The 21,021-nt window shown below is 39.9% G+C and overlaps 1 protein-coding gene across 2 annotated transcripts; it reads left to right on the plus strand.

Moving 5' to 3' along the window:
- The first annotated feature begins 443 nt into the window (after positions 1-443).
- LOC311093734 (uncharacterized protein) lies at positions 444-8,917 on the plus strand. 2 transcript variants are annotated; one of them, XM_084131329.1, is made up of 8 exons: positions 444-559; positions 3,648-3,856; positions 3,953-4,007; positions 4,105-4,229; positions 4,314-4,540; positions 6,405-6,564; positions 6,753-6,863; positions 7,021-8,917. In XM_084131329.1, the coding sequence occupies exons 2-8, from the start codon at positions 3,655-3,657 to the stop codon at positions 7,128-7,130; spliced, it is 990 nt and encodes a 329-aa protein (XP_083987455.1). In that variant the 5' UTR covers positions 444-559; positions 3,648-3,654; the 3' UTR covers positions 7,131-8,917. The 2 variants fall into 2 exon arrangements, with proteins under 2 accessions (XP_083987455.1, XP_083987456.1); XM_084131330.1 differs by having other exon boundaries at positions 499-559; positions 3,652-3,856.
- The last annotated feature ends 12,104 nt before the right edge of the window (positions 8,918-21,021 follow it).

The following is a 21,021-nucleotide window of genomic DNA, read 5'->3' on the forward strand; positions in this document are numbered from 1 at the left end:
AAAGAAAAAAGTAAACACTGTAATATGGGGGAAAAAGCACATAATTCAATTAGACTTGTGAAATTAATGAAAAAAAAAATAATATTCTAAACCCAATGTGGATTTACACAAACTGAGAAAGTCCAAAAGTGTTAGGTTGTGCTCGGCTGTTCCCTACATCATTTTGTTTGCTGTGGGACAATGACCATAAAATACACTAAAAATACATCATAAAAATGTATCATTTTATTTGTGTGCTGTAATCCAAATCTTTATAATTCATGCTCAAATGTGCATTGCTTCATCAACAATTGCAGAACAACATCGTATAAGGAACTCTGGAAACATGTACAGTAGACAATGTAAACTGACAACAATGTGACATTTCCTTTCTATTTTTCAGAAATAGAAACTTATTTGCTCAGCACACTTATGTAGAAATGAAAGTGAAAGTGTGGCAGGTTCAGGAAATCTAGATATATGAGGAAACAGTTATCAAACAGTGCATAAGTCTTCTCAACTTGACAGCTGAATCAACAACAGTCTCCTGTTCCACACAGACTTTGTCTGTAGATATAAGGTAACTTCCTTCAAATTATTATGATGCTTAAATTTAAAAAAAAAAAGAAAAGTTTAACAATCCAAAGAAATACAACAACAATATTGTTGTTTAATTTATCCAACAAAAATTTGACAAAGCAAGAAAGGCACTCATTTAAAAGCCATTATTAAAAGGTCTATACCATTAAATAACACAACTGAAGTGTTGCATTTTATTATTATCATTATTTAGAATCCCTATATATTTTACATTAAGTGTGGTTCTACCACACATACATTTACTTTATATTTGGACAGACACTTATTTAGTGATGTTTCGACAGACACTAAATGTATGATAATGACGTATTGACAACATATACAATTTAACTTATGGATTATATAATGTTAAACAAAAATACACTTTCATGTTTAAAAATTAATAACATTTCTCTAATTGTTAAACGATTACATCATGTAATATTTATTGTGTTTGCTGTGGGACAATGACCATATAAATACACTAAAAACACAACATAAAATGATCATAAATATTTGTTATTTGTGAGCTGTAATCTGAGGATGTGGTCTTGTAGCTGGCGACCTCTCTCTCTCTCTCTCTCTCTCTCTCTCCAAAAGATCTTTCACCCCTGAGAGCTCTAAAGACCCGCTTTTATAATCACTATTGAAACACATTATCTCTACATTTACACACATGTTGCTTCTTCTTGCGTTAACATTTTTCCTGCTTGCGTTAATTGTTACATTACCTGCATCAATGCTCTATTTACTGGAATCAATAAATTTATTTGCGTTTCCGTTCATGGCATTAGCAATACACACATTCTTTACTGTACATTTTATCAGCTTTCTCCTATCTAGAGATTTCATTCCTAACTGTCTTCATATTTGACAGTTACACACAACAATGCTCTTCTCCCCCAGAACCCATGTTCACCCTGTGACGGGGCGCATATTTACCGTCACGGCAGCGATGCGCTACCTATTCCAGTTCACAAAGACTGAGTGCAAATGTTGCCTGTATTTGTTTGTCAAGCGTGTCAATGTGTTCTGTTAATTCTCATACTGTTTCAAATCAGCGGTAACCTAGCCTGTTATCAAAACCCCCACAGTAATCCCGTAGCTTTCGTGTGCACACTTTTAATATCTAATACTACGGTGATTTATATGCTATAGCTACTACTATCAATACATATTTTACTGTTTAAAACCATGTTATTTGTTTCACAATCATAACCAGTTTCAAAAACCACGCAATACATGTTTTCGTTAATTATGTATCTGTTTATTTAGTTTAAAAGGAACACAGCTTTGACATACCATCTTTGTGTCTTACTGGCATCTCCGTTTGTTTGTGTAAAGGAATTTTTGCCGCAATTGTGGGGTTTAAATGACGCAATGACTTCCGGGTCAATTGGAAGTGACCCGGAGTTTGAGTTATTAATTTTTTGGCTGTTAATATGACTTGTGGCTTTGCCAAATGTTAGCTGTAACCATAGAAATAATATTTTGTAATTGTCTAGTTTTATAGATGTAGTATTTTGGCTGTATTGTAATTTTGTGTTGGTATGTGCCAATTTCAGGGGTGCCTTTAGTCCTATAAAGATGAGTAGTTTGATTCATTTGGGGGGAGGGTGAGATGAGAGGACATAAGTCTGTGTGATGCTTGCAGTATAGTGGCTTGTGTAAGGGTCAATATCTAAGCAGCTGCAAAATTTTGATTGTGTTTTTTTTTTTTTTTTGACTCCCATGTCAGTTTATTTTATTTACTAAACAGTATTTTTTTTTCTTTTTTTTTTCCTTGTAAATTTGTATTGCCTTTCTTTGGCCTTAATTGGGGTAAATAAAAAGATCCCATCTGTTTAAACTCATCCAACTTCTCCTGAGTGTTTACATCTGCTCATCTGCTCACGACTGCTCACGACCACATTTACCCTCAACACACCCACAATGCACCATCTTTACAGGATGTGGTGTACAAGTGCACAGTGTGTGCTTTTGTCACCCTATGCAAACTTCATGGCCCCTAAAAAATCTCCAAGGTCTTTGATTATCTGCTTTTTGTTATTTCTTTTCTTATAATTTAGATATTGTTGCATTTTATTTGCAAAGAAATTTATTTTTATTTTATTCTCTATAAAAGTGGTTATGCCAGATGCTTGTCTAGAATCATACAGCTTTCGTAGTCATGGCCGTCATAAGCAGGCACACGTGAATGGGTCAAATATATCTTAGATTGCAACAACAACAACAACAACAACAAATCTTTTTTTCTTTTTCTGACAGCTACGTTAACTGCTTCCTATTTAAAGTTTGGCACAGAGAGCTCATTTAACTGTTCACGCTGCCATCTTGCCGGAGCCCTTTCAAAACAAAAACACATGACTGCCCCCAAAACAGTACAAACTACATCACAGGACATAATAAGTCCTTCTGTGTTACCCTGCATTGGAGACTTTTATACTGTTTTTTGCCATTAAAGATAATTAATGCATAAACTATTTATTTGTTCTATCATATCTATCACGTCTGTTGTCCTATTAAAAATAATAATTAATAATAAAATGACAATGAAAACGTTTTTAAATCAAGACATTATCAGATTTCACATTAAAAGGCCTACTAACTGTCACAAATGGTAGAGCAAGAATGAGATAAGCAAGATCTTTATTCAGCAGTAACATTGTAAAATACAAAAAAAACTAAAAGAAACAATTTGCAGGAATTGCAAATTACAAACAGAACAACCAGTGTACATTGGTGACAGCAGACAACGAACAGAACAAATGGGTTTAAATACAAAAGTAAAGAAGTGAGACACAGGTTTTTATCATTAAAACTGTCTTTATTCATGTCTTCCTGAAAACACCCCCTGACAAAAGGCCTGTTTGTCAGAACCTCAATTTTCACCAAAAGGTGACAAGTATTATCGGTAATTTAGGAAAGCTGACCAATCAGATGATCTTAATTTCACGACAAATTTCAAACAAAATAGAAATGCAAACAAAATTTCAAATTTTGAGTATATATACCTGAGTATAGCAGCTAAATATGCACGCTTGTTTTTTTCTTTTCTTTTCTCTTTTTTTTTTTTTTTTTTTTGCTAGGCAGATCATGTATGCAGTTGTCACCCTCCAAGACTCAGATGAGGTGATGGTGGCACCATCACACTGGTTGAGCCCAGACAAGAAACAAAGTTACTGGCCTCCATTCAGATCACCAGAGAAGTGCATGCAAGCTGTTCAGAAGAGACTTAAACCTGAAACAGGAGGAAAAACATGGGAGAAATTAAATATTAGCTTTCACACAGAATATGGTAATGGTCACTAATAATTTAAAATAATTGTTTAAATTTTGGATTTTTTTATTAAGTTCTCAAATAATATATAATAAAATAGTTCTCTTATTGCAGTCTCTTTTGATAAGGCTAAAGAGGGGCAAAAGGTAATTTCAGAACAGAAAGAACGGTAAGTAACACAATTTGTTTAAAGTAGTTTACCTATTAAAAGATCAAATAATTCATTTGTACTGATTTGTTAAAGTATTGTTTATTTTCGAATAAAGATCGTTTCTATTAGCCACTGGATTTCCTGAAATACTAAAAAGACAAAGACCTGAAAGCACTCAAGACATGTCAAAAAACCCACTTCCTACACCATCTACATCTACATCAAGACTGTCAGCTGATGGTGAGTCAGCTTCTTTTGTCATAATCAGATGTTTGGTCTTTTCTCTTTTTTTGTAATTACAGCAAAACTCATTTTACACAACAGACAAGGATGATCTCCTCCAAATGCTGAGAGACATCAAGAGCACAGTCCAGGAAAACTCTTCTATGTTAAAGAAACTACTGAAAGACAATACGGTTTCTGAAGCCCCCAGCAGTACCAGCTTGCCCACTAGAGATGTTAAAACAAGCCTAAATCTGCCTCTTAGAACCTTTGAAGATATGGCCAGGACAGAAAATGAGCTCAGAAATGCAACAAAACGCCAAAAATATGTGAGTTGAAAAATGAATGAAAAATATGTGCAACACAGCATTTCAAGAAAGGGATAATGTACACTCTGACATTATCACTCTCATTTTGCAATAATGACCACTAGGGGTGAGCGATATAGCCTCAAAATTATATCACGATATTTCAAGAATATTTGCGATAATGATATTTATGACGATATAGACATTTTTTTTTGTTGTTGTTGAAAATTTGCTTATTATGTTTATCTCACCTAAATGTTTGCTCACTCATTGCGTTTTTACATTGTGGTCATTTTGTTAAGAGTTTACACAACACAAGGAAGCTTGATTTCAATCTTTGAATTAAATGTTAAATGTGTGTAGGTCTAACTCCAGTATTCAGAAATACTACAGAAACAGAATAAAGTAATCATAGTCTTTTAGTTCTGATTCCTGACTAAATTAAATACACAGGCTAATAATTCTCATTCATTACAATTAAAGCTATCTTTGTTTAACTAACGCAGTTATCATTTTCACGTCCTGCACCACGTTGTTTAAATAGCAAATGCATTTGCGCCCATGAGCGTGCTGGAAACGAAAACGAAATGTGTTCTGGCGCATTGTTGGCGCGTTGCTATTTTTAGGCAACAGAAATAGACTGCGCCATTGACCAAGTAAAACCTGGTCTAAAGTCAATGGCGCAATTTATTTTTTCTGGTTATTTAATGAGCGCATTAGTAATGTGCGCTAGGCGGGTCCACAACGCGCATACACTGCTTATTAAACACACAGGGACGGACAGCAGCACACAAACATGGCAAATATTTAAAATAAAAGGATTACAATGTAAAAGATTATTATTGTGTAGTCTACAGGACAAGTCGGATCCAATTTCCACCATATCTTTCTGTGGGCTAGATGGTCTGCTAGCACACTTTTACCTCACGCACGAGCAGATACGTTTGCGCTCTGGAGAGGCGTTCGGTTTTTCCACTATCAAATTCCTCATGTAAATAGCGAGTCTGCCATGGCGCAAACGCAAATGACATTTAAATGGAATGGGAGAGGAGACTCTGATTGGTTTAACGCACGTAAATCACAAAACACACCCATTACTCATTAAGAGAATAGGGACAACCCTTTTAGACTATGCGCCGGGCTCACCGACCATATTTTTTCCGTCGTTAAACTAGCAAAAGTGGATTCGGACACACCCTAAGTGAACTTGCGCCGTGTGCTTTAGACCATGTGCTTAGATCGTTAAAATAGGGCCCATAGTGTTATAATATTAATGCAGATTCATTATTTATCTGCATTATTGTTAATTTATTTTGATTGATTAGCATAACACAGATAAATATTTCATGTTCTCTCTCACCCAGCTCTGGTTCTTTGTTCAACTTTAATTGGTGCAAGATGGTGCAAATGAGCTATATTCTACATACAGAGTTTTGTGGTCTTTACACAAAATATTAATTTGACCACTAAATGCTGTGTTTGACCAATAAGAATTAAGTATTTCAAGACATGTAATAATAATAATAATAAACAACATTTAATAAAATATTTATAATAAATACATTTTGGTAACACTTTATTTAGATTTTCCCTTTTGAACATTCTGTTAAGTAACTTTGCAACTACATGTCAACTAACTCTCATTAGAGTATTAGTAGACTCTCTGCTTAATGTCTGCTAACTCATTAATTGTGATGATCCAACAGACATGCTACTGACTATAAATATTTTTGCAAGAACATGTCAACTTATTTTAAACCTAACCCTACCAGCCTAATACTCTACTAACACTCTAATGATAGTTTGTTGACAATGTAGGTGCAATGTTACTAATAGTCAATGGAAGGGACCATCAAAATAAATTGAAACCGCATTTTCTTTACAGGTAAAATATCTGTCAAAGATTGGAGGTTTTGGGCCCAAGGATGTGGTTAAGAATATTATGCAGCAAGTCCTAACAGATGATCTGGCGAAGGAGTTCAACTGGCAGGGCAGAGGAGATAAAAGGCCCTTCTCTAAGCTTATTTTAACAGATGTAATCCGAGGTAAACTCACTGCTGAACACTTCCCACCTACCAAGAAAGTTTATTTACTTATGTTTTGTCTGTATTCAGTAACTTGGTGAACTGTGATGTCTGCCAATTTGATCTTTAAAGTGTACAAGAGCGGTTGTGAGTTTGAAGGACCACCATCCAACATATTTCCAATTCATTCTTCGGGTTTACTCTTTCAGATGCTGCATCAAAACACAGTGTACTGAGGGTAGACTGTGAAACTGAAATAAAAACGTATTTGTGGTACACAATTGATCGAATTGGTCGGAAGAGACCAAGAGTTTGTGGAGGTGAGTGATAATGATATGAACAAGTGATATTATGTAATGTTGTAATATGTTCTATAGGTCGATTCTATGATGGTTGAGTCATCTATGTTAAGAAAATCACCTTCAGTTGTTTAAATGGTCATTGTATACTTTGTATAAATACCTCCTTCCCCTGCAGATGTGACTTCAGAAGTGGCTTTTCCCACCAGTGATGGAGGACTCGACGAGTCCTGGACTCGGACTCGAGAACAACTGGAGTCCCTATTATCTGGACTCGAGTCCGACTAATGACTTGACTTGGACTCACGGACTGATGACTCTTGGACTCGAGGATAATAAAATTGAATTTGAGCATTCATCAAGTGAATGATGGGGGGGGGATCTTATTAATTCGGTGCGAGAAATCTCCAACGGGGGGGGGGGGGGGGGGGGTGTTCTGATTAATTCGGTGCGAGAAATCTACAGCGGGGTGTGAATTGTGCTGAAAAACAAAAAACGTTTGCCTTCTCTGAAAAGCATTCCGCACATTTAGCTGACATCAGACGCGGCGTCAGTCGATTTTGCCGGGGCTTCAGCCCCGTATGTTTTGAGTGTGGGCCCGAATGTATTTTGAAAAGTTGACTGACAAATATGAAACCAGACAATAGCCCATGTAAACCCCCAAAATCATAAGTTGCCTTATTTCATTGTGCTTTGGCTTTGTTGCTGTCTCTGACTGGTGATTGTTGAAATCTCTCACACAGAGACGTACCACATGAGTGATTTCAGCCTATCCTAGAATATCTCCAGGATTTGTGCGCAACAGCAAAGAATCTCACAACAATATAAATAATAATAAAAAACCGCGGTCAGCACCGCTGCACAGTCCGCTGTCAGATGAGATTTTTTCAGGCTATATGCAGGGGCGTTTCTAGGTTTTAAAAACATCAGGGGCTGGGGTTATAAGATAACATGATTAATTCAGCCCTGGCACTGTAGCCACACCAGCCCACGAAGTTGGTTTCAGCAACTTTTTTCTTTCTTGAGTTAATCAATGGTTTTGGCACTAATCAAAGAAGAAAACCAACTTTTTCTAACTTCTAACTTTTAAAACACCTTCAAACACCTTAAAATGCACATATGTAGGTCAGAGAAATCCAAATTTTGTCCGATTCGCGAACTAATGACTCCTTTGAACCGATTCACTTTAATGAATGGTTAAAACAACTGTCCATCGTCCAACAACGAACTCACGAGACGTCTGAAATCTAAATCGGTGTATAACAAATCGGTAACACTACAATAATGTTCCATTTATTAAACTAGCCTACATTAGTTAACATTTACTATTAATAAACTGCACTTCTACAGCATTGTTAATGTTAATTTTAACATTTAAGGTTACAAATAGCCTACATTATTGAAATCAAAAGTTGTATTTGTTAACACAGTTGTGTCATTTTTGTTTAATGTAGACCCTCTTTTATAATTATATCATCTCTTTAAAGGTGCCATAGTAGAGAAATGTAGGCGGTTTTGAAATATAACACAGACTCAACCTTGATGACTCGACTCGGACTCGAACACTGGGGACTCGAGACTCGACTCTGACTCTTCTTTGGTGACCTTGACTTGGACTCGAACACTGGAGACTCGAGACTCGACTCGGACTCGACAGTTGGTGACTCGACTACAACACTGTCTCCCACACTCCTGGACAGTGCCTTCCAGTCAGAGATTGGAATGTCTTTTCTTGATGACTGAGTTTTAGAACATTTACTCATAGGTCATGTAAGTTTAACTGCTTACTGATTAAACATTCCTTTTGTATAGAACTACAGGCTATGTGTACTAATCTAGCATGACATTTTGTGCTCCATATATTGGTTGGTGATAAAATGCTTAGAATGTTTCTTTTTTTTCTTTTTTCTTTTTTGTTTTAGCAAAATGTAATTTCTCTTTAGCTGGGAGAAATAATTGCACATTGGAGAATGTGTTTGACTGTGGTATCACTGCATGCATGGACAGGTTTTCAGGTGTATGATAGTGGTTTAGCATGTATGTTTATCAATAACAAATAAATCAAATGCATACAATTTGTTGTAAATAGTTTTTAATTTCTATCTTTCCAATGTTCCATCCAGTATAAACCATATGCATATGACATTTACCATGCTTTTGCCTTTTTTAATTAAGATGAAGTTACAATCATGAAATTAGACGTCAAACAGGTGACTATTGGGTCCCATTACAGATAATTAACTTTTCTTAGAATTAGCAGGTTACAGTAGATTTAGGTATAGTAGCATGTTTTTGCAGGCTCTTGTTCGTCTCAGTGATTATGGATGTTATACTGACAATCTCGAACATTACATCAGCTCTAAAAACAAAAATACAACACAATCTGTTTTACATGCTCCAATATTTCTAATTCATCTGAGAATATGTTTTGTGAGTGTAGTTTAGAAACTGTTTTGAGAAAATGGTTAATTGATTCAAGAGATGAGCGTCTTTGCAATTGAGGCAAACTTGCGATGATACCAATGCTGAAAATATAATTAACATATTAACGTTATACTGTAATATTTAAGTGTAAAAATCAAGTGTACTTCTTTGTCATTCATCCCTCATTATAGTTCAACACCTAATGTAAGATCTCCTATCTGTTATAAAGAGTTTCAGTATACTTCAGCATTAATGAAATAGACAAGTATATATATTTTTTTCAGCATGCAACAGAAGTTGAATAGATGCTGACAAATGCCTGATCAGTTTTATATGCTGAATTAGTGAAATGAACATGCCCTTATCTTTTGATGGTGTGCCTTTAGCTAAAGTTTGTGCATATGTGCCTTCTTGAAAGTAAAATATGCTGAGTATTACAAACAAAACGGTAACACTTTAGAATACTGTATCTTACTTACTGCATAACTAATAAGGAATTATTGAAGAACTAATAGGTAATTTTTCATTAACTACTTCTTCACTACTGTTAACTACTAAGGAAGATGTGTTAACTAATCAGTATGTAATAGAATTTTATGATTGTGTTAAGTATCAGTTAGTTAATCAATAACTAATGAATTATGTCATATCTCCTGAAGAACTACTATTAATTATCTACTAATTAAGGTTCAAGAAAAATAACTAAGAAGTAACCAATGAACAGTCATACAAAACTACAGTACATTGAGTTGTGACCTTCCTTATTTACTAATGTTATTAATTGAAGAAAATACAATTTTAACAAATGCATATAAATGTTAAAGAGGTTTTGGCCTATGTGGTTTTGTGAGTGTGTTCTGTAAGAAATAAACTTCAGAAAGGAACCCCACTCAAGTGCCTTGCCTTAACTAACCTCAGATTAGTTTTTATATTGTATATACAGTACTGTGTGTGTCTGTATTGCTCAGCATAGAATGCCATTGAGTAAATTCATGTATTTGAGGCAACGACTGAGGGAAACTGAACATGTAGGGAACTTATTAGTAATTAATAAATAATTGTTAGATAATTCTTCAGGAATTACTTAGAACCTGAAACAGTATTATAAAGTGAAAATATAGGGAACCCATTAGTAATTAATAAAGAATTACCAAATAATTATCCAGGAATTAGCCTACTTATAACCTGAAACAGGATTCTAAATGTGAAAATATAGGGAACCTATTAGTAATTAATAAATAATTATTAGATAATTCTTCAGGAATTACTTAGAACCTGAAACAGTATTCTAAAGTGAAAATTGTTACGAACTGCTCAGAGACACAAAGTAGGAGATCCAAATGCAGCTTTATTGGCTGGGGCAATCCAGAGGCGTAATCCAAAGTACAAGCAATAGGTCATACACTGGAAGGCAGTCCAAACAAACAAACAAAACAAACAAACAAAACAGGCAGGGACCAGAGGCAAGAGAGTAATCCAGGGACCAGAGGCAAGAGAGTAATCCAGGAAACAGGGCAAGATATCCAAAAACAAGAAACAAGACAACCAGGGAAACGCTCAGAATAGCAGTGTAACACTTAACAAGACTTCGCGGTGAGTGAATGAATGAACAAGGTATATATAGACAGACTAACAGGATGAGACAGGTGAATGCAATCAGTGAATGAGGTACAGGTGAATGTGATCAGTGATAAGTGATGAGTCCGGGCAGTGAGTTATGGGAAATGTAGTTAGTGAGTGAATATGATAGTCTGATGTGGACTGCCCTCTGGTGGCTCACAAGGGCAGCTTCAGCTGGTGATCGTTACATAGCCCCCCCTTTAAGGAGCGGATTCCAGACGCTCCTAAAAGTGTCCAGGAGGGAGGTGGAGCGGAGGCGGACCCGGGGGCGGGACGGAGGGCCAGGCCCGTGCAGCGGAAGGGGACCTGAAGACTCCGGCAGGGCGGAAGGCCAGGGCGGAGCAGGCTGTGCAGGCGACCAGGGCGGAGCAGGCTGTGCAGGCGTCCAGGGCGGAGCAGGCTGTGCAGGCGGCCAGGGCGGAGCAGGCGGAGCAGGCTGTGCAGGCGGCCAGGGCGGAGCAGGCTGTGCAGGCGGCCAGGGCGGAGCAGGCTGTGCAGGCGGCCAGGGCGGAGCAGGCTGTGCAGGCGGAGCAGGCTGTGCAGGCGGCCAGGGCGGAGCAGGCTGTGCAGGCGACCAGGGAGGAGACGACCCTTCAGGCGACCAGGGAGGAGACGACCCTTCAGGCTACCAGGGAGGAGACGACCCTTCAGGCGACCAGGGAGGAGACGACCCTTCAGGCGGCCAGGGAGGAGACGACCCTTCAGGCGGCCAGGGAGGAGACGACCCTTCAGGCGGCCAGGGAGGAGACGACCCTTCAGGCGGCCAGGGCACAGGAACAGACACCGGCTCAGGAACAGGAACAGACACAGGGACAGGAACAGACACCGGCTCAAGGACAGGAACAGACACCGGCTCAGGTACAGGAACAGACACAGGGACAGGAACAGACACCGGCTCAGCGGAGACCATCTTGTCCTGAAACACTGGCTCGGCGGTGGCCATCTTGTCCGAAGACACAGGCGTGGAGTCGGCCATCTTGTCCGAAGACACAGGCGTGGAGTTGGCCATCTTGTCCGAAGACACAGGCGTGGAGTCGGCCATCTTGTCCGAAGACACAGGCGTGGAGTCGGCCATCTTGTCCGAAGACACAGGCGTGGAGTCGGCCATCTTGTCCGAAGACACAGGCATGGAGTCGGCAATCTTGTCCGAGGACACAGGCGTGGAGTCGGCCATCTTGTCCGAAGACACAGGCGTGGCGTCTGCCACCTTGTCCGAAGACACAGGCGTGGAGTCGGCCATCTTGTCTGAAGACACAGGTGTGGAGTCGGCCATCTTGTCCGAAGACACAGGCGTGGAGTCGGCCATCTTGTCCTGAGACACTGGTTCGGTGGCGGAGGTCATCGTGTCTGGAGACACAGGCGCAGAAAGAGGAAGAGGAACAGATTCAGGCTCAGTATCAGGATCAGATTCAGGCTCAGGAACAGATTCAGTCTCGGCGGGACGAGACTCTTGACGGGCGGACGTGACGTGAAGCTCAGTCTCTGGATCGGCTGACGTGACGTGAAGCTCAGTCTCTGGATCGGCTGACGTGACGTGAAGCTCAGTCTCTGGATCGGCAGAAGTGACGTGTACAGTCTCTGGCTCGGCAGAAGTGACGTGACCAGTCTCTGGATCAGCAGAAGCGACGTGACCAGTCTCTGGATCAGCAGAAGCGACGTGAACAGTCTCTGGATCAGCAGAAGCGACGTGAACAGTCTCTGGATCAGCAGAAGCAGCGTGAACCATCTCTGGATCGGCAGAAGCGACGTGAACAGTCTCTGGATCAGCAGAAGTGACGTGAACAGTCTCTGGATCAGCAGAAGCGACGTGAACCATCTCTGGATCAGCAGAAGTGTCGTGAACAGTCTCTGGATCAGCAGAAGTGACGTGAACCATCTCTGGATCGGCAGAAGTGACGTGAAGCTCTGGCTCGGCAGACGTGACGTGAAGCTCTGGCTCGGCAGACGTGACGTGAAGCTCTGGCTCGGCAGACGTGACGTGAAGCTCTGGCTCGGCAGACGTGACGTGAAGCTCTGGCTCGGCAGACGTGACGTGAAGCTCTGGCTCAGGAGATACTGTGGGTTCACGGAGCTCTTCCTCTACCCCGCCCACAGTAAACGATGAGCCACTCAACAAAAGGGCCAGGTTGATATACTGCTCTAAAGTCCCGTGAGGATCATGCCAGGGCATGAATGAACTGAGCGGTTCAGATAGTCCTCCACGAAAAAATATCATTAGGCACTCTGTGGTCATTGAGGTAAGATGTGCCAGTTCAATAAACTCTTCGACATACCTCTCAATCGAACGATTCCCCTGACGGAGACGCAGGATTTGTGCACCTGTGTCCATGGTTGGCATGGCTGCTGGATCTTTGTGTGGCGAAGTCTTCTGTTACGAACTGCTCAGAGACACAAAGTAGGAGATCCAAATGCAGCTTTATTGGCTGGGGCAATCCAGAGGCGTAATCCAAAGTACAAGCAATAGGTCATACACTGGAAGGCAGTCCAAACAAACAAACAAAACAAACAAACAAAACAGGCAGGGACCAGAGGCAAGAGAGTAATCCAGGGACCAGAGGCAAGAGAGTAATCCAGGAAACAGGGCAAGATATCCAAAAACAAGAAACAAGACAACCAGGGAAACGCTCAGAATAGCAGTGTAACACTTAACAAGACTTCGCGGTGAGTGAATGAATGAACAAGGTATATATAGACAGACTAACAGGATGAGACAGGTGAATGCAATCAGTGAATGAGGTACAGGTGAATGTGATCAGTGATAAGTGATGAGTCCGGGCAGTGAGTTATGGGAAATGTAGTTAGTGAGTGAATATGATAGTCTGATGTGGACTGCCCTCTGGTGGCTCACAAGGGCAGCTTCAGCTGGTGATCGTTACAAAAATATAGGGAACCCATTAGTAATTAATAAATAATTACCACATATTTCCCACTCAAATCAAACTTACTGTTAAAAAAACCCTACTATTAACGTAATCATCTTAACCTTTGTAAAATACATGACAATGACTCGTTTAGGGTATATCTTCCTTTATTTCAGATAAGGACATTTCTTAATACAGCTTATTTTATTTTGTTTTTATCACGGTTAATCGATCTGTGTGTTCATTTTGCGTAGACCTATCTGAAAACTCTTGGAACTCAGATAAAAACTATTCCAAGTGTAATCACCCGGTCTCTGTTCTCCCGTTTCCACGGTAGTAGTGCTGGATCTCTTGCGGGAGCTGGGCTCGTGTTTGGCGGGGAAACTGCTAACTTCAGACCGCCGCCGAAAGATGCTGTGACTCCATAACCTGCCCATAAACAAACAGTGCACAGCTCTGAGAACATATTTTAACATCTGATGTAAAAAGATTTAGTATCTTTAGAAATAAAATTTGTTTTATGCAAGGGATCAGGCGTTTCCATCACGCAAAAAAGACTTACTGACATCGCGTCCTTGTATGTTGCTTGCATAAAATAAAATGATTTACAGCACAGTAATGATTTTATAGATTAAATGAAACATACACAAACCTTCATTTCGCCGAAGAAATGCACCATATCGGCGGCGCTGAGAACTCTCCAGAAGAGGATGATCAATATATAGCCTATAGGTAAATGTCTGCACTTAGGCTATCTTTCTTATTAGTGCTGAATGACTAAAACCTTTAGTTTAAAAAACATTGATCAGTGCTTTTTACTTTTTAAGTACTTTAAGAATTAATTACATGTGTACTTTTAAGGTTAATTTGAAAATGAATAGGCCTAATTATAATTTTACTAAAGTCATATTTTATTGGGGTATCCATACTTTTACTCAAGTTCTTGATTTGTGTACTTCATCCACCACTCCACTGAAAAAAACCTGGATTATTGTAGTACCGGTAACTACTGTATATGACTGTTCATTAGTAGTTACTTCAAAGTTATTTTTCTTGAACCTTAATTAGTAGATAATTAATAGTAGTTCTTCAGGATATATGACATAATTCATTAGTTATTGATTAACTAACTGATACTTAACACAATCATAAAATTCTATTACATACTGATTAGTTAACACATCTTCCTTAGTAGTTAACAGTAGTGAAGAAGTAGTTAATGAAGAATTACCTATTAGTTCTTCAAAAATTCCTTATTAGTTATGCAGTGAGTAAGATACAGTATTCTAAAGTGTTACCAACAAAACATAAAAAGGAAATTTCAGGTGTTTTCTTCAAGGGATCTAACGTAAGAACAATCTGGTAGTATGTGTTAACATTATGTATTCCTCAATGTACTATTAAGATTGGTTTCAGAACTTGTTAAACTGTTGTGTTAATGTAGGAGTAAAATCAAAACAAAATGTTACATTTCTAAAACAAAAAATTGAGTGACTCCAAACAGCATTTGGACAAAAAGAGCCAAATATCATCGCATTAGGAACAAAATAATGAGTAACCCTTTATGGTAAGACTATATTTTACAGTGTCTTTCTTACACTTGTTACATTACTGTAGGAATTACTATAAATTGTGCTTAGTTACATGCAACTAACCCTAAACCAACCCCTGATCCTCACCCTAACCCTATGATAAGTAGTTAAATGTAGTTGATTATTATTACTCAGTTCTTAAATGTATAATAACACTGTAACACAGAAACCTTAAGATAAAGTGTACCCAATTTATTAAGGTGATATAGTTACATGTTACTACATGTACTTAAAATAGTAATAACTATCAACAGTGTGTGTGTGTGTGTGTGTGTGTGTGTGCGTGTGTGCGCGTGTGTGTGTGTGTGTGTGTTCACTACTCACTGTTCATAATGTGTGTGCTCTAACTTAGATGGGTTAAATGCAGAGGACAAATTCCAAGTATGGGTTACCATGTCACTTCCACTTTAAAATGCCTTAACTGCAAATGTAAAGAGCCATCTCACTTACTGTACTGTATACTATTCCCACTCAAGAATGTGACGTTTTGAATGTCAAGCTGAATGGTTGCTGTGGTTACCAGTTACAAATGTAGACAAATGCATTTCGACTTTATGAGCGACATTTTTTTAGAGTTATAAAAAAGTCATGTTAGTGTTGTTGATCAACGCTTTTAACCACTGCCCTGCAAAATCCCTGTACCAAGTGGCAACATTCTTGAAGGTATAATGTCATATGCATTCGTTATGCCATTATACAAACTTGAATTATTGCTCCCTCAAATCACTGGGCAGCGGGAACTTAGATTTATGGGGGGGGGGGGGGGGATTCTTTGGTTTTATCTGAACATGCTAAACAAAATCATATGGTCCTTAGCAGGTCTTAATATTAGGTAAATACAACCTCAGATGAACAACACATGCCATATTACACAAGTGTTATCATTTATTTAATAAAATATTAAGCAAAATTGGAGAAGCCGTGTGTGACAAACAAAGTACACCCTATTATTCAATAGCTTGTAGAACCACCTTTAGCAGCAATAATTTGAAGTAATAATTTTCTATATGACTTTATCAGTATCTCACATTGTTCTGGAGGAATTTTGGCCCAGTATTATTTACAGTGTTGCTTCAATTCATTGAGGTTTGTGGTCATTTGTTAATGCACAGTACTCTTAAGGTCCTGTCGCAACATTTCAGTCGGGTTGAAGTCAGGACTTTGACTGGGCCATTGCAACAGCTTGCTGCTTTTCTTTTTCAGCCATTCTTTTGTAGATTTTCTGGAGTACATGGGATCATTGTTCTGTTGCATGACCCAATTTAAGCTAATATTAGCTGTCAGAAAGATGGCCTCACATTTGACTCTAGAATACTTTGGTATGCAGAGGAGTTCATGGTCGATTCAAGCCGAAATCATCAACCTCCACCACCGTGCTTGACAGTTGGTTGTTTGTGCTGATATGCTGTTTGGTTTTCTCCATTGTGCATTTTGGCCAAACACCTCCACTTTGGTCTCATCTGTCCAAAGGACATTGTGCACTCCCATAGATTTATATGCCAAAGAAATAGCTTCCACACGCAAATGAGTGAGGCTTGCTTAGAAATGGGGCTCCCTGTGTATGAGGGGCCCCAAGAGAGAAAGAGCTGATTGCACTTGATCTTTGAACACAGAGAGTCCTGATCCTCCATGGAGGTGAGTGCAAAGCGTAAAGCTCAATCACCTTACATGTGAACGCTGGGAAGCATTTAGGTTTAAAGCCAGCTTGGGCCTGAGAAAAACCAGGCCAGGAAAACAAAAAATTGTTTTTTAGCAAAGCTGTCTTGAAAGACAGGAGCTTAAGGAGAATATTTCCCAGGGGCTCAAATGGTTGTTGAGACAATTCCTCCAGTACCATGGAGAAGTCCCATGGACTTCATGGTTCCCACTCTGGAAACGCTCTTCCAAAGACTGAAAGAGAACGGCATGCGCCCTTCATAAATCTAAGAATAAGTATAACCCACCTGTGGGCGACAATCTGAGAGCCACAAAAAATTGTCAACCGAGAGGCTGAGCAGGGAAAACTAATTTGCCAGACGCGCTTCAATGATGATAAATCCAAAGACTGCATTTTGTCGTTTTATTATCGTGAGAAGCAAACAAGGTTGTGTATTGAAACATTCCATAATTGTTTCTCGGACATAGTATAGCGTTTCAGATAGCGGTCAACAAAAATATGACTTCCCCTGTCACCCCCTCTCTCCCCTCTCGAACCACGCAGGTGAACAGCTGATAAACTCTACTTCCTCCCCACCACCAGGTGCATTGATTACCGTAAATAGCCAAAAGGGTGTTCAGAATAAATAAAACATACCCAGCTCTTACATTCCGGCCCCTAATTATTACAGTTAATACACAGTAATAATTACACAAACATTACACATGCAGGGGAAAGAACAAAATTATTTATAGTCCATCATACAAATGTGAGCCAATCTTCTGTTTTCTCTCAGAAGAAAAAAGTAAAAAAATAGCCCAGTCAATTCAGTCAAAAGTCATGTTATCCAAGTACAGCAATAAGGATTCAGCTGACTCCTGAAGAAGGCAGATCTTGGTTACAGGCCGGCATATAAGGCTGGTTTGGGTCTTAATCCAGACTTGTCTCACGAGTCCTCTTCTGTCTGGAACCACTTCAGTTATCTTTCCAACAATCCATGAGTTGCGGGGCGTAGAATCATCCACTATGAGTATGATGTCTCCAGGAATGAAATTCCGCTTGATCTTTGTCCATTTTTGTCGTTCCTGCAGTTGTGGTAAATACTCCTTAGTCCACCTTTTCCAAAACAAATCAGCCATGTATTGGACTTGCTTCCATCTTTGTCGTGCATACATGTCCTCTTTCTGAAATAGTCCAAGAGGTAAACAAGGTTTAGTTTTAAGAAGCAGAAGGTGGTTCGGAGTTAATGCTTCCAAATCGTTGGGATCTGTCGATTCCTTGGTGATGGGTCTACTGTTGAGAATTGATTCCACGTCACAGAGCACTGTGCAGAGTGATTCCTCGTCCAGAATTTGTGTCCTTAAAGATGAGTTAAGGACCTTTCTGACAGAACGAATCAACCTCTCCCATGCTCCTCCATGATGTGATCCAGTGGGAGGGTTGAAGGTCCATTTTATTCCCTTTAACGAGAGTGCATCATTGATCTGTTCCAAGTTCCATCCTTCAATGGCTCGTCTCAACTCACGCTCTGCTCCGACAAAGTTGGTGCCGTTGTCTGACCGCAACTCCTTGACCTGTCCTCTTCTTGCGATGAAGCGTCGTATTGCATTAATGCAAGAATCTGTGTCCAGCGACGAGGCAACTTCAATGTGTACTGCTCTTATCGCCAAACACGTGAAGATAACTCCATATCTTTTTACAAGACTCCTACCACGCTTGACCTCAAACGGACCAAAGTAGTCGACTCCAACGTGACTGAAAGGAGGTTCTTCCGAAGAAACTCTGTCTTCAGGCAAGTCTGCCATTTGCTGTTGACCTGCAGCTCCATGTAGCCGCCGACACACCACACATCTCGCCAAGATCCTCCTTATGGAACCACTAACACCAGGGATCCAGTATCTCTGGCGTAGTCTTGACAACATATGGTATCTACCTCCATGGCCAACCTCTTGATGAATATGTTGTAGAATGAGGTCAGAGATATGAAGGTCTTTAGCTAATATGGCAGGATGTTTCGACTCTTCAGGCATAGCAGCCTTACTCAGCCGTCCTCCAACTCTTAACACACCATCTTCCAATATTGGATTGAGCTTGTATACATGGCTGTTTCTTTTTACACCTTCTCCCCTTTGGAGACAGGAAAACTCTTCTGAGAACCTTCTTCTCTGACAAAACATAATTATTTCAATTTCAGCTTCTCGGATCTCTCCCAATGAGAGATAACCACTGCAGAACTTATTCTTGAAATCACACATGTCCTTGGTGAGAGCATCTTTCTGTTGAGTTGCATTTGACACTGGCCGAGTAAGACATACAGTGATCTCTTTCATCTTCCTGAGGTTCAGAAGCAAAACCTTGAATCTCAGGACCCAACCCATTACTCTTGTCAGACGTGTCCAAGATGAGGTGCGATTGATCAAACAAGTTATGGCATCATTCTCCTCCCTTATTGCGGAAACTTCAATTGCAGCTGATACCTTGACCTCAGGGTCTCCAGGTGGAAGCTCTTGCAATTCATCTGGGTTAACAGGCCAGTCTTCCTCTGATTGCAAGAGAAATGAGGGACCAGAAATCCAAGTTTCGTTGTTTAGGAATGGTTCCGCCCTCGCACCTCTGGAGGCAAGATCTGCGGGATTGTGTGCAGTGTTCACAAATCTCCATTGAGATGCATCAGAAACCTTGAGAATCTCGGAGACTGTTTGCCACAAAGATTCGAAATCTTGAAGTTTCATTCTTAATGTATTTTAATACAGAGGTACTGTCTGTCCAGAAAACAGAGTCTTGAAGCTGCAATCTTAGCTCCTTTCTCCACAGTTTGTCCATATGAGCTGCTACAACAGCAGCTATCAACTCCATACGTGGGATAGTAACAGGCTTCAAAGGTGCCACCCTGGATTTTCCAATTATGAAGGTGCTGTGTATCTGCGAGTGTTCATTACGCAGCAGTAGATAGGTGACAACACCATATCCTTCCTCACTTGCGTTGGCAAAATGATGCAACTGAGCAGTGGCTGCATTTCCAAAGTTCAGAGGTTTTAAACATTGTCTGATGCTGAAGCCTTCCAACTGATGAAGCTCTTTCAACCAGTCCATCCATTCCTGGGCAACTGCTACTGGTATGACGTCATCTCATCCTAGCCGGCTTCGACACAGATCTTGAAGAATTCTTTTAGCTGTAAAAACCACAGGAGCTAGGATCCCCAGAGGGTCATAGAAAGAGCTGACAGTTGACAGGATGCCTCTGCGAGTCAATGGTCTCTCCTGAATAGGTATGCTGAACTTAAAGGTGTCAGACTGGACGCACCAGCGCACACCCAGTGCTCTCTCAATAGGTAGTGAGTCATGGTCCAGATCCAGGTCTTTAACTTCCTTTGCTCTCTCCTCCTCAGGTATTGAGGCCAACACACTGCGACTGTTGCTTATCAATTTTGTTAGATGAAAGCCACCCTTGGCACAGATGGCTTTAAGGCCTTTATAAAGGGATATAGCTTCCTGTTCTGAGGCTACAGAAGCAAGGCAGTCATCCACATAGAAACTGTTCATTATGGTATCAATCACTTGCTGGCTGAAGAACTCTTCATTGTCTTCTGCGCACCTCTGTAGAGCAAAGTTAGCGCAGCTTGGAGAAGAAGTTGCCCCAAACAAATGGACAACCATCCTGTACTCAGCCAAACACTGACTGAAATCTCCACTGGACCACCAAAGAAATCTCAACAGGTCGGCATCCTCCCCTGGAACTTGAACCTGATGAAACATCGCCTCAATATCAGACATCAAAACAATAGGCTCTTTCCTGAACCTGGTCAGGACTCCAATCAACGTACTAGTCAAATCAGGGCCGTTCAGGAGTTGCGTGTTGAGTGATGCGCCTTGAAATGATGCTGCACAATCAAAGACAACTCAGATTTTTTCTTTCTTTGGATGGTATACCCCATGGTGGGGAATTGTAAGAACACTGGGTTGTACATTAATATTAATATTAGCTCAAATGATCTATAGGGAATTTTAATAATTAATCATGAATATGATTAATATTTTGCATTTTA

This window comes from Abramis brama (genome assembly GCF_963993115.1).
Source record: "Abramis brama genome assembly, chromosome: 12".
Taxonomy (NCBI): Eukaryota; Metazoa; Chordata; class Actinopteri; order Cypriniformes; family Leuciscidae; genus Abramis; species Abramis brama.

Bases quoted from the DNA above. Each gene is read 5' to 3' on its own strand.
- LOC311093734 (XM_084131329.1), top strand. From the start codon at position 3,655: ATGTATGCAGTTGTCACCCTCCAAGACTCAGATGAGGTGATGGTGGCA. The intron at 4,008-4,104 runs GTAAGTAACACA...TTTCGAATAAAG, and splicing joins ATTTCAGAACAGAAAGAACG to ATCGTTTCTATTAGCCACTG. The intron at 4,541-6,404 runs GTGAGTTGAAAA...TTTTCTTTACAG, and splicing joins CAACAAAACGCCAAAAATAT to GTAAAATATCTGTCAAAGAT.